The sequence below is a fragment of the Leptosomus discolor genome, chromosome 1 (assembly GCF_034619465.1).
Source record: "Leptosomus discolor isolate bLepDis1 chromosome 1, bLepDis1.hap2, whole genome shotgun sequence".
NCBI lineage: Eukaryota > Metazoa > Chordata > Aves > Leptosomiformes > Leptosomidae > Leptosomus > Leptosomus discolor.
In genome coordinates, this window is record NC_141391.1 from 149,596,622 (window position 1) to 149,608,813 (window position 12,192).

The 12,192-nt window shown below is 44.5% G+C and overlaps 1 protein-coding gene across 1 annotated transcript; it reads right to left on the reverse strand.

Moving 5' to 3' along the window:
- Positions 1 to 2,096: 2,096 nt before the first annotated feature.
- On the reverse strand, positions 2,097 to 11,516 carry USP18 (ubiquitin specific peptidase 18). Its single transcript, XM_009956367.2, has 10 exons — positions 11,348 to 11,516; positions 10,161 to 10,257; positions 9,425 to 9,570; positions 7,433 to 7,512; positions 6,451 to 6,597; positions 5,519 to 5,614; positions 4,307 to 4,477; positions 3,296 to 3,427; positions 2,783 to 2,832; positions 2,097 to 2,250 (listed from the first exon to the last, which is right to left on the reverse strand). Exons 1-10 carry the CDS (start codon positions 11,514 to 11,516, stop codon positions 2,202 to 2,204), a joined length of 1,137 nt encoding a protein of 378 aa, XP_009954669.2. The 3' UTR covers positions 2,097 to 2,201.
- Between the last annotated feature and the right edge of the window lie 676 nt (positions 11,517 to 12,192).

Here is a 12,192-nt window from a genome sequence, read left to right on the forward strand (position 1 = left end):
TAGTTCATAAAAATGTAATGTCACAGCTATGCTCCCAGATTTCTCAATTCACCTTCCACATACCAACAGAAAACAGACATGATTTGGGAACTTCATCATCATTACCAAAATAAAATTAGATTATACATAGCTGCTATTATAACTGAATTAGTAATTTTAAAGTGTGCTCAGTCTCACAAAACCAGCACCCTTGTAAAGATACAGTCAAAGAACGTGTTAAGCTAGAAGGTACTTTGAGACCTCAAACTCCTGCAACCACTGATCCTTTCACAGACTGCAGTACACCAAGACTTACCACAGTGAGTGCCTTAAAAGCATCACAACCAAAGTTTTTAACTTCCCTCACAGCTGAGTCTTGTGATGGGCTTTTAGAACACTCTTCTGATTGTTACAGGTTCCCAACCTTTCTTTCTATCTCTTTTTACATTTTCCGTCCTGCTGTGTGGTCTTGCCACGGGAGAACAGGCTGAACCAACAGAAGAGAGTGACAGGACTTAACAGGAGATTACAAAATTGTTCTCCCCCCCCCTGCTTGAGGGACATTTCCACTTCATGTGCAGAGAAGGAACGGAGAGAGCAAGACAATTCCAGCTGACAACCAGCTGAAGAGTACTAAACAAAAGTCCCAAAAGTTCACGCACATCAAGGCATCTCACTTCTCTTATCACAGTGTATGGAGTGTATCATGCAAAATCACTACCGAGCTTCAGAAATCTCTATTGCTCTGAATATTTTCCTCTAGACAGGAAAGAAAAGACATATAAATGCCTGATAAGCATGCTAAACCAATAATCATCTGCAAAAATATATAGAAACTCATCTTGTAAATCAGAACTACAATAGCTCCCGATCTAAAAACACCTCTTTACACTGACACCAACTTTCAAACACATCTCAACCCTGCAGTGATTCATTTATCAGGAAGGTTTTAAGGATTAAACATCACTGGTGCATGGTGTCATAAGAGTCCTGGTCCTTGTTCCAGCCATTTTTCAAGACTTCTGGGATCCTCTACCCAGCTTGCCAGCATCTAACATGGCACTAAAAAGGCAGAGTAAGTCTCAATCTCTTACGGTCATACTGGCTGAGTATGGCTGTCACAGCTCCCCAGCCATATCACGTGCCTCCCCGGAACATCACGCACGCTTGTAGGCCTAACGCTTCCCCTGTACTGGAATCTAGGCATCAGCACTAAAGAAACAGCAATGTGCCCTTGGGGCCAAGAAAGCCAGCGGTATCCTGGGCTGCATTAAGAAGTGTGGCCAGCAGGTTGAGGGAGGTCATCCTCCCCCTCTACTCGGCCCTGGTGAGGCTGCATCTGGATTGCGGGGACAGTGGTTCAGTCTTAGCCTGAGGCCTAAAGTTTTGCTAACGTGAGCCAGCGTGAACCAGCCAAAGGTCAGTTCTGGGCCCCCCAGTTCAAGAGACAGGGAACTACTGGAAAGATTCCAGCGGAGGGCCACGAAGATGATGAGGGGGCTGGAGCATCTCTCCTACGAGGAAAGGCTGAAAGACCTGGGGCTCTTTAGCCTGGAGAAGAGAAGACTGAGAGGGGACCTTATCAAGGCTTATAAATATCTAAAGAGCGGGAGTCAAGAGGATGGGGCCAGGCTCTTCTCAGTGGTGCCCAGTGACAGGACAAGGGCCAATGGGCACAAACTGGAGCACAGGAAGTTCCACCTCAGCATGAGGAAAATCTTCTTTGCTGTGAGGGTGACAGAGCACTGGAACAGGCTGCCCAGGGAGGCTGTGGACTCTCCTTCTCTGGAGATAGTCAAAGCCCACCTGGATGCAGTTCTGGGTAACCTGCTTTAGGGGAACCTGCTTTTAGCAGGGGGTTGGACTAGATGATCTCCAGAGGTCCCTTCCAACCCCTGCCATTCTGTGATTCCGAAACCGGTAAATCGGCAGAGACAAGGACTAACTTTACAATCTTTGAAGAGAAAATTAATATATAGAATCACATAAATATCAAAAATATATGAAAGAAAACATTTCTAGGTGCAGCACCACTTAGATCCTTCCTCTAGCCAAGTCTCTCTTGCACTTTTTTGATAAATAAATGTGAAGGCAGAGGTTGCTGGCTGAGTGCAGAATGCCTTTCTTGTGGAGCATTTGTACATCTCCAGATTCACACAGAGGCGCTGAGCTCCATGGACAATGCACAGCTTCCCAAGGCATTCTGATACTCCTGGATAAGGCTACTGAGGATGTTTTCTCATGTAGATCAAGAGATAGGCCGTTTCTCCCCTGTGGAAGCAAAGAAAAAAACAAAACAAGATGTATGCTTGAAGATCTAGGTTGAAAGGAACCTCCCAGGTTTGCTCCTGCTCAGCTTTTTTGAAGTTTAGGTCAACTGAACTGGCCCTCTCCAGTGTTCCTGAGGCAGTGTATAAAGCTGACTCCCTGGCAGCGCTATAGCCTATAGGAGGGACTATCTCCCTTCCACGGCTCATTTTCTTATGATGCATCAAAGAAAAAGCATGGAGGCATCTGGACTGACATGTCTAACTTCAGTCAGGATATAGGGTCCAAGTGGCAATCATAAGTAACAAGACCCTCCTGCAGCCCCATTTGTGACTACTCAGTAATCCTGCAGGCTCCCAGTACAGCCACATACAGTCACACCAGAGTAACCAGAATACAAGGATGCCTCTTCTACTCTCCTGCATCCCCAGTAAATCCCAGGCAATATGCAGTTCAAACTGTCTTCCCTCTCTTTGCTACCCTTATTCCAAACCCCAGAGCAGCATTAGGTAAAAACAGAGATATGTTTGCTTACCAGTGGAGGTTGGAATGTCCATAGGTGCATTTAACATCATCCCATGACACCTAGAGAAGAAAAACACACAAGAGCAGGCTGGGAACAACTCTTAAGAGGTGGACACATTGTGATATCAGCACATCAGTTCTCATAAGACTGGTATAAGTGGTGCTTCCAGGAACTAAACACCACTTAATAAATTGGTTTATTGCTTTTACCCTTCAAGGAAAAACAGTTCCTTTGCCTCTTCTGAACACATACATTAAACAGATCTAGAGTACATAAAGCAGGGTATACAGCAAATGGCTGCTTCTGCAAATTGCAAACCAGAACCTGAGGCCTTGTTTGGTACAGAAGCTACAGCCGCTTTGCCCTCAGCTCAGAGTATGCTGTAGCAGAGGAATGAGGCGCACAAAGCTCTGCAGCTTCCGTTTTTTTTCCCGGTTCTCTTTAATCAGCAGTCAGTCAGACTGAATGAGATCTGGAGGAGTGTCCAGGAACCTACAAAGAAATGTGGATTTGCGTCCTCACCTGGCACACCTCAGAATCGTTGAAGCAATACCATTTGCATTCCGTGAGACTTCGAATATAGGCACAGTAGTGTCCACAACTAGTTGATCCTGAATGAGCAATGACAGCAAAAAGCTCATACTGCCAGGCAGCCTGTGAAGAGCCAAAGAGAGTAACGTTCAGTGCAGCAATTCTCATCTGCCACTGGCTGAAGAGAACGTGCATTTTGTAAGGAAAAAAGAGAAAGATTAGATTGGCCTTGAGGATCTTGCCTTTTTCGCTCTTACCCTCAGTTTTGCCTGCCAGCTATGGGCTGGCAGCCTCCCTGGACACCACAGGAATGTGAAACAAGGGGTTACACTGCAGCCAACACTACACCAGCGAGGTTTTGCTCTTGCCACGCTTTCCCTTGTTATTTCTCAGCAAGGGGAACAGATCCAGAGCGTAGCAGATCACTCTCGGCTGCATGGCAAAGCTGTCGTCCCCCTGCTAACCTCAACTCTGGCAAACAACACTGCCCGGGAAACTGCTGGGAATGGAGTTCCCCTGTCTTGGTGACCTCTGCAAAGCAGTAGGTCTGCTGCTCGCTGAGGCCATCTTGGCCTGGAGGCTGAACCACAGGACAGAAGTTGCCTCTAAGACACTGTTTACAATGTCTGGATTTGGTCATCCAAATGAACATATTTTCTTTAGTATATTTAGAAATGGAAGAAAAAAAAGTTATGCTAAACACTCTCGGACTGTTTTTTTTTTTTTCGCAAAGCCTGGGTTTTGTCCTTATGCAGAAAGCTCCAGTTACAGCGCCTTTGGTGATTTAACCTGAGCTCAGAAAGTTGAATAATGCCTGAACCAGTTAAAACTACGGGATGTGAGACCACATCACACACAGGTAAAGACTGAGACATACATTTTTAAAACAGGTGCTTTGAACCTGAGGCAAGTACTGGTACGATCTCTTAAGTTTTTATGAGACTTGAGCAGAGGGGAGAAGAAAATCTGCCCTTTTTAAACAGGGCATTAGGAGTACCTCACCTTTTCATCGTCATCTGCTTGGCACTGATTTTCTGTCAAGACTGCATTGAAATCAAGGTCTTGTGGGAATGGCAGATAGTGACTAAGCTTGTGAATGCGGGCTGATTTTTCGAAGCAGAAGCGCTTTAGATGTAGGGTCAGAGTCTGTGGCAGATGGACTAGCTTCATGCTCTGTAAAGCAATAAATAACGTAATTGAAAACCATGGAACAAACCCCGGGCATGTGGGGTGGAAACAGCCATGGCCATTCAGTGAAGGTGGCATGGAGAACACTCAGTGCTACAGTGAATGACTGCCATTTCCACTAGACAGCAGATGCCAAACCTTTGTAGCTCATCTGCTCACAAGACACATATACGTAACAGAGCTGCGATAACCAAGTGTCTCAACTTCAGCATGATCAGCACCCAGCCTTGGGTGTCTCAAGGGCTGCTTTGTTTCTCATCTGCTTTCTTAACCCTAGGTTGGTGGCACGAGGTAGGCGAGGAGAGGCAGGCCAACTTCCTTGTGACATATGGCCACCAGAGCTCCGTGAAGGACGCCAAGCTAACAGCTCATTCCTTCCAACACTGCCTTTGTTGATAATATTGCTGCTGCCACGGCTGCCACCAAGACATATGGATGCACCGTGGCCTCAGAGGCGGCCCAATGGTGAAAATGTTGTGGAAAGTCCCCTCCAAGCCCTGAGCTGAGGCAGTCTCCCTTACACACCTCTCTCTCCAATGCACTTGCCTCTTCACGAAACAGCTAATGCATCAGCTGGCAGAGACCAATACTGTAAAAAACGGGGAGACCAGTGGACAGCAGGGAAGAAACAAAATCACCCTATAGTATCCTCCTTTTAAGTGTATGCACAGCTCCAGCAATATATTCTTGTCTACCCCTGGAGCTATGCAGCGGCGTAAAGCCCCACAGGGGAAACACAACATAAACCAACAGAAACTTTCTGCTGGTACAGAAATGCCATATCTCTCGGCAACTTACATTAAAATCCAGAAAGCGTTCTTTTGTTGCTAGAGCTACATCTACAGCAGGGAACTTCCTAACAGGGAAGATGCATGTGGTTTATACCTAGCTGACATTGCTGTGCCAACAAATCTGAGTTGTTGATCTCCTCTTAAACTGATACGGTTGAGCCCCTTCCCCACCCTTCCCAGTCCTAAAGGGAGTTTGGGGTATAAGAGACATACAGGGAACTAATTCTCAGATTACCTGAAGAAAAGGTGTTCTCTTTCCACACTGTTCACAGAAGCACATGTTGTGATCAGTCAACTCTTCTGGATGGAAAAAGTATTGCAGACAGTCTTCCTAAGAAGTCAGAGGAGAATTCTTTCAAGTGAATTGCTTCAAGCTGGATTTCTATTTCTACTTTGTTTCACACGGTACAAGCAAACAGCAAAGCTACAGAAGGCGTATTTTATTCAAAGGACAAAAGATGGTCAACAGCCTACAAAAAGGTACCCCATTTTTCCTGACTGCTGCTGTGATCACATTAGTTGGAAAAAAAAAAAAAAAAAAAAAAAAAAAAAAAGTACCACACTTTCCACAAAAAAAACCTGTTGATGCACAAGTGTCTTGTATACCTGCCTCAAAGCCTTAGAGATTTTGAAAGAGATTCCTTTAGGCTGAAGCAGTATAAAGTGGTCAGAGAATAAGCAAGGTCCAATGGTCCACTGTCACCTGAAAAATCCACTATTTGTGGCAGCACCTACATAGCCACCATCACTGCTCTATCTGGATATCAAACAGCAATACCAATTTAACAGTAAAAGAACACAGCAATGGGCAAATGTAGCATGTCTGGCCAGGGATTACAAGTTATCTAGGGCACCTCACTGTGGTATCTAAGGTCTAGCAAGCACACATCACTGTGCAGTATGAGTCTTTGAGTTTTACAGAGTATTTAGTCAACATTCTTTCTAGAAAGGTGATTCAAGGACCTTATTTTCCATTGCCCAAATCAAACAAATTTTTTGAGACATTTAGAACCCCTCAAAACAAAGAAGAAATGTGAATGAGAAAAGATCACCTCAAAGTCCCAGACACCCTGCAGAGATTCTTGCAGAAATTCTACACGAGTCCCAGGAGACACCAGTGCCGCAAGAATCTTCTTCCTAAGGCAATAGTGCTGCCACTGAACTTACCAGAGACTTCAGCATACGAGAACTGGAATCCAACACTGGGAGCGGCAGGGTTAACATGCTGCTGTTCCTCTTTGCTTCAGAAGAGCACTTCTGACAGGCCAGGTGCTCCTGTACACAGACAGTGTACAAATCATTTAGACCTTCAACCTGGAGGGGTAAAAAAAAAAAAAAGACCAAAACAAGGTTTACAAAGAACACAGCTGAGGTATTTCCCTCTGTGGGTAGCAAAGCCCATGTGGGCACATTACTTCACGGAATGTACTGCTTTAAGGCTTGAACCCAGGTCTGACGTTGATTTATGTGTCCAGGGCACCTCCCACCATTTAAAGGCAAACAACTATTTCCCCTCATCCCCTAGCAGAAGGTAAAGACACAGCCTATAACAAGATCAGACAGTTAGATGTATGCTTTGATGCAGGATTTTACTGTTCTGTTTGGAACTGCAACAGGAGCCTGTCTTCTGTATGACAAACTATGACAGTGGATTGAAGAGGAGTCACTTTTCTCTTACCTACACAGCTCCCCTGGGAGGAACTGTCATACACATAACACACTAACAGTGACTAATTCCAACAAAATGCACATGGCTGACTTCAAACAATGGAAGAGCTTTGTCAAGACAGGCCAACAAATGCTTATAGAAATTTGGGAAAAAAAAGAAATGCAAGATAGTGTTGCAGAAAGTGTTGCAAAAAGATCCATCTTTTTGTTATTAATCATCTCTCCCATTAGAACGTAGACCCTGGCATGCCCCAAAGGTAGGATGAACAGAAGTTCAACTATGATTCAAAATGTTGAAGCCTATGAAATCAAGATTCTCTCTCCCATTTGAAAGGTGCAAGAAAAGATCCAAATAGGGGATAATTTTAAGAATTTCATTTAGGAGAATTGTCAGTAAATGGGACTCTTCTTAAAGAACCAGAGGAAATCGCACATGACAAGGGCCAAAGGACCTGGTGTTCATTTCAGTGACTGTCCTTACCAGCTCCGGCTTTTTCATCTGCCACTTTATCAGGTTCCAGAGAGTCAGAAAGAGCTGGGCAGCATCATGCTGCACAAACACTAGACAAACAGAGAACACAACCTCAGTCAGTGTTACAAACAACAAGCAGCACAGATTTCCCACAGATGGCAAAGGGAGATTCATTGTTCCCCATTAAATCCAGTCTCTTGTTCCCTCGCTACTCCTTGCCAGGGACAGAGCTTAGACTGGAGATGAGCTGCAATGTCTCTGTGTGACCTGAGCAGGCGGTGGGAAAAGAAGGGCTTGAGGGCCCCATTGTACAACCCAGTACAAGTCATGTCCTTGTCACTGAAGGCAGGGCCAAGAATATACCCAATACCTACCGGAGGACAGGGCTCAGATGACTCATTGAGTTGAGGGCTGCATTTATCTGAGTTGTTCTTAGAAAAAATACAGGGATGATTCTGTTCTCTTTTCCACCTTCCTTACTCCACAGACTTGTCTCCCCCATCCCCTCGCTAAGGCTGTAACACTCCTGAGTGCTGAGATAAAAATGACAGGGAGGCATATCCATACGTCTCATCCACAGAATGCTGTAAACCCCTTGATCACTACCCAAGGAAAAAGCACACAGTTTCAGCACAGGAAGGAAAGGATGATGTGATAACATCAGGCTTTGCCTTTCCACTCTGGCTAAACTGGCATATTAAGAAACCCAAGATGGTGCAATACAGCTCAATGCACAACTTGCTTAGAATGGCTCAGCAGAGAATTGCTTCAAGATTAAATTTAGGGGGGGGGGGGGGGGGAAATCCATGTCCTTGAATGCAAAGAACTAATGTTCTCAGCTCATGATGAAGTCAAGATTTAAGAACTGGGCAAAAACTACACATTGTTCTGCAAAATCTTGGCATTTCTGGACTACTTCTATGCTTGATCATAGGTGAAACAAATGTTGTGGAATAATCCAACGACCTGAGGTGGAAGCGCTCGTGAGTTCCCTGCAAGCCTGCAGGTACCGACTTCAGCTGGGTTCTAGTAAGATTACAGACATCCCTGACTAAATGAAGCTCAGAAAATATACCTTTCTTCACGTCTAATAGCACATCTGTGATCCAGGTAAAGCACCTCTTACTGGGATACAGGACTTTATGAACGACTCATGAATTTTAAAGCAGAAGGGCAAGATGGGAACCTGTCAAGCTCTACAAACTCCCTTTGGGCATCTCTCTTTAACTGGAAGAGAGAAGACAAAATGCAGAGCCATTCAGTCTCAGGGGAAAAACGATGCAAACAGAAATATTCAGGTTTTATCTGACATTCCTCCTCAATATAGGTCTGGGCTGGCTACCATCTGTCCCTTTCAGTGCTGTCCTGTTTTGGCTTTTATATAACAAAGATCAGGGCATTTGGATATTCTGTACGTATTTGTACACATAAACAGACCCTCAGCATCCCACTGTCACTAGTCACCTGTGCATTTAACAATCTCCTTCCTTTGGGATTCTGCCCAGGTGGGAGGTTAAGCCAGCAAGTTCTTCTCTCTGCCCTTGTAACAAGGAACAGTTTCTGTCCTTGAGGATCCAAGTGAATTCAGTATCATTTCCAGATGACCCCTTCCTTCTAATAAGAAATAGCAGCTGTTTCACTATTATCACGACAGTATAGCAAGACAAATCAAGCTATAAGCTGTTCTCTCTCTGCCCCACACAGCCCTTTCCCTCTGGCCAGTATCAGTAGCTGAGTCTTCCAGCAGTCTGAGAGTCTTCGCACCCTTTGGACATCAGTGAGGATATCCAGCAGGGGCTTTTTTTTACCCCCTCTTCACAAGACACAGCGTCTTGCTTACAACTGGGAGACAGCTATAAAGAGCACTACGTCGTCGTGTACCTAACTCCTCACATTTCTGAATCTCTGAATGAGATGGCAGAGTCTGCACTGCTTGTTAGTGCTTGGTAATTAACATCCCTGGTCTGCAGACAGAGGTGGGCACGAGGCAGCACTGCTTACATTCCACTCTGTATACTGAAAGACAGCAAGCAAGGGCTATGGGAGAAACAGCTTTCCGCTTGCCACACTGCATCTCCTCCAACAGCAGGAGCATTTGGTATGGGACATTCCTCCTCTTCTGCGCAGCACGTGGGGGCACTGCAATCCTATAAAGAAAAGAAGCAACAGGAATGGTAATCAAGCAGTAAAATGCAGAAATGTTAGACATCACACCTGAAGGAGTAGAGGTGGATAGCACAGAGAGCAACTCGAGGAACCAGAGTGGGCAGGTTTTCAGCAAAAGAAGGAAAAAGGGGAAGCAGACACCTGCACTAGCTCATCCCACAGTGCAAGCTGACAGTTCTAAAGTAATTTTAAGTTGGCCTGTTCCTGAATAAGGGACAAACCGAGCAGGACCTGAAGTGCTTTCTGGGCTTCAGAAACAACATTAGTTACAGCCAGTTTCAGGGCTGTTCTTGCCTCCCACCTGTTCATGCCTTCATTCACAACATACCCTCAAAATTTCATGGGCATGTATAACATAATGCTTGTATTTCAACTATATGTCAACTGGAAATCCCAACTTCTACCTCTGCAGGCCCTAGTCTGTAGGTGGCATACACAACAAGGCAGAAACCTTGCTGAGTGAGCTGAAAGCACCTTGCTAGCACCTTGATGATCCAAGTCTTCCAATGTACATCCCATATGAAAAGGAGTGGAGACAACAGAGCAACACCAGAAGTATCTCGGGTAGTACCTTCGAAGTATCCCTGTGAAGTGTATATTCATGAGGAACACTTGGAGCACAGAGTTCAGACAGCAGCTCTGTCCAACGTTGTACAGTCCAATAGCTCCTGTAGGCACAGGAAAAGAGAAAGTAAGGCCTGGAGATAGGTACAAGAAAAGAAAGAGAAACTTAAATTTGAAAGTGGCAAACTCCTCTTGCACATATTCAGCCATTCAGTGTATAGGCCCAGCATCTGGGTCAGACCTGAGGAAGTGTTCAATCCATTCTTACATGGATTACATTGAACAGGCAGAAACATTTATTTTTGTCCGGCAACTGACAGGAAAAAACAAGTAAGCCTGGATTATAATACTCAAACATCTCCTAGTTCCTCTGTTTTCAGTCCTCTCACAACACACCTAAACGTAACATAAAAAACCCCAGAAATCTAAGGCTGCCTGTATGAGGATTTTTATTCAGCCTTTTACACAGCCAGACCTAATAACAAAATGAAGAGCTACACGTGGGACCACATGCTAGCTGTCCACCACACAGGCTTCAAGTTTCCCCTTCAGCCTACCTCTGGTATTCTTTCTCTCAGTTTCAAAGAAAGGAACTAGCCTGAGAGAAGTGGAAAAAGCAAGCCACAGCTGTTCACATTGCATCTGAAAAGACAGCATATTCTGTGCCCCAAAGCTGTATAAGTAACTGTGGTCGGAAATCAGAAGTTTTTCTTCTGAAGTCATCACCAAAGAGAGAGAGAGTGCATGGAACGGAAACTCAGAACAACTCTGAAATGCATACAGCCGGTGGTAAGAGGGGGCTATAGCTGGCATAGAACAGTATGTACACCTGAAATACTGGTGACAGCTTTTGAGAGGCCAATCTAGTGAGGCAGCAGAATAACTAGGGCCTAGTCCATGGTTTAGCAAATCCAGAAGCAATACTGGCTATTTTTGGAAGGAAACAGGGCTAGCATCTAGACCTTTTTGGCTACAACAGCCAATTTGAGGACTTAAAACACGAAAAAGCTCCGAGATGTAATCCTTTATCAAAAACCCAAAATGGTTACTTGGCAGGGCAAAATGAGAATCATCTGTATATTCCTCAATGAAGAGGTAAAGAATAGGAGAAAATGAAGCCTAAGGACAGAGAATGCAACAGCAGGCATTAGAAACAGAAAATACGAGAGTGGAGAATAGACAAAACATTATTACCATTTTTTAAGTCTGCCACACCAAAGACTGATGTTAGCCTCTGGTCTTTGGCCTTCTGCTCTTCGGCTTCCTCTTTATTATCTTGTACATCTGCTTCTGCCTGCATGGTCTCACTTAGCGCCAGCTGTAGTTTCTTGCTTCTCTCTTGACGTCCACTGCTTTGTCCCATCAACAATATTGTACAAAGACAGAAGGACTGCAGAAAAACACGGAAACATCAGAAAGAGGGGGAGCACCCAGAAACACAGGATTTGTCTTTGTATTTGATATTTTCATTATGAAAAAGCTGGAATGTCAATAAAATTAGTAAGATTAGTGCAACAGCATTTGGTATATCTGAATTAACATGGGTATTGTAGGTGTGTGAGCTATTGGCAAGGTAACAGGCATGGAGCTTAACACAGTTGCACATCGTGTCTTCCTTTTGTGGCTAAATAAATAAACAAACCTCTGGTTCCACAGAAACAGGTCCACCTAGCCAGGGAACTCCAGATATCCCTGTTCAAGAAGATTTGGTAAACAATATGATTAAAACTGTCCAAATGGCAGATGTTGCAAAGCTCCTCTGTTTAGTAAAAGTAATGCTTTATCACTGGAAGTATCCCAAGTATTCAAAAGGGCAAATTTCACCTTCTCCAGCCTTTTGAGCTGATAAGCACTTGTTTGTTTTCTATACTGGGCTCTCTGCATTGTTTTTAAGTGCCTTAGTCACAGCTCTACTGTGGCACTTTGGACTGTAATTTTTAAAGGCACTTAAACACCTAAGTATCAGTTTCTTTTTATGCTCCTTCAAGTGATCACAGGCAAAGTAACTGTTTAAGCAAGAGAACCATTATAATGCCTTG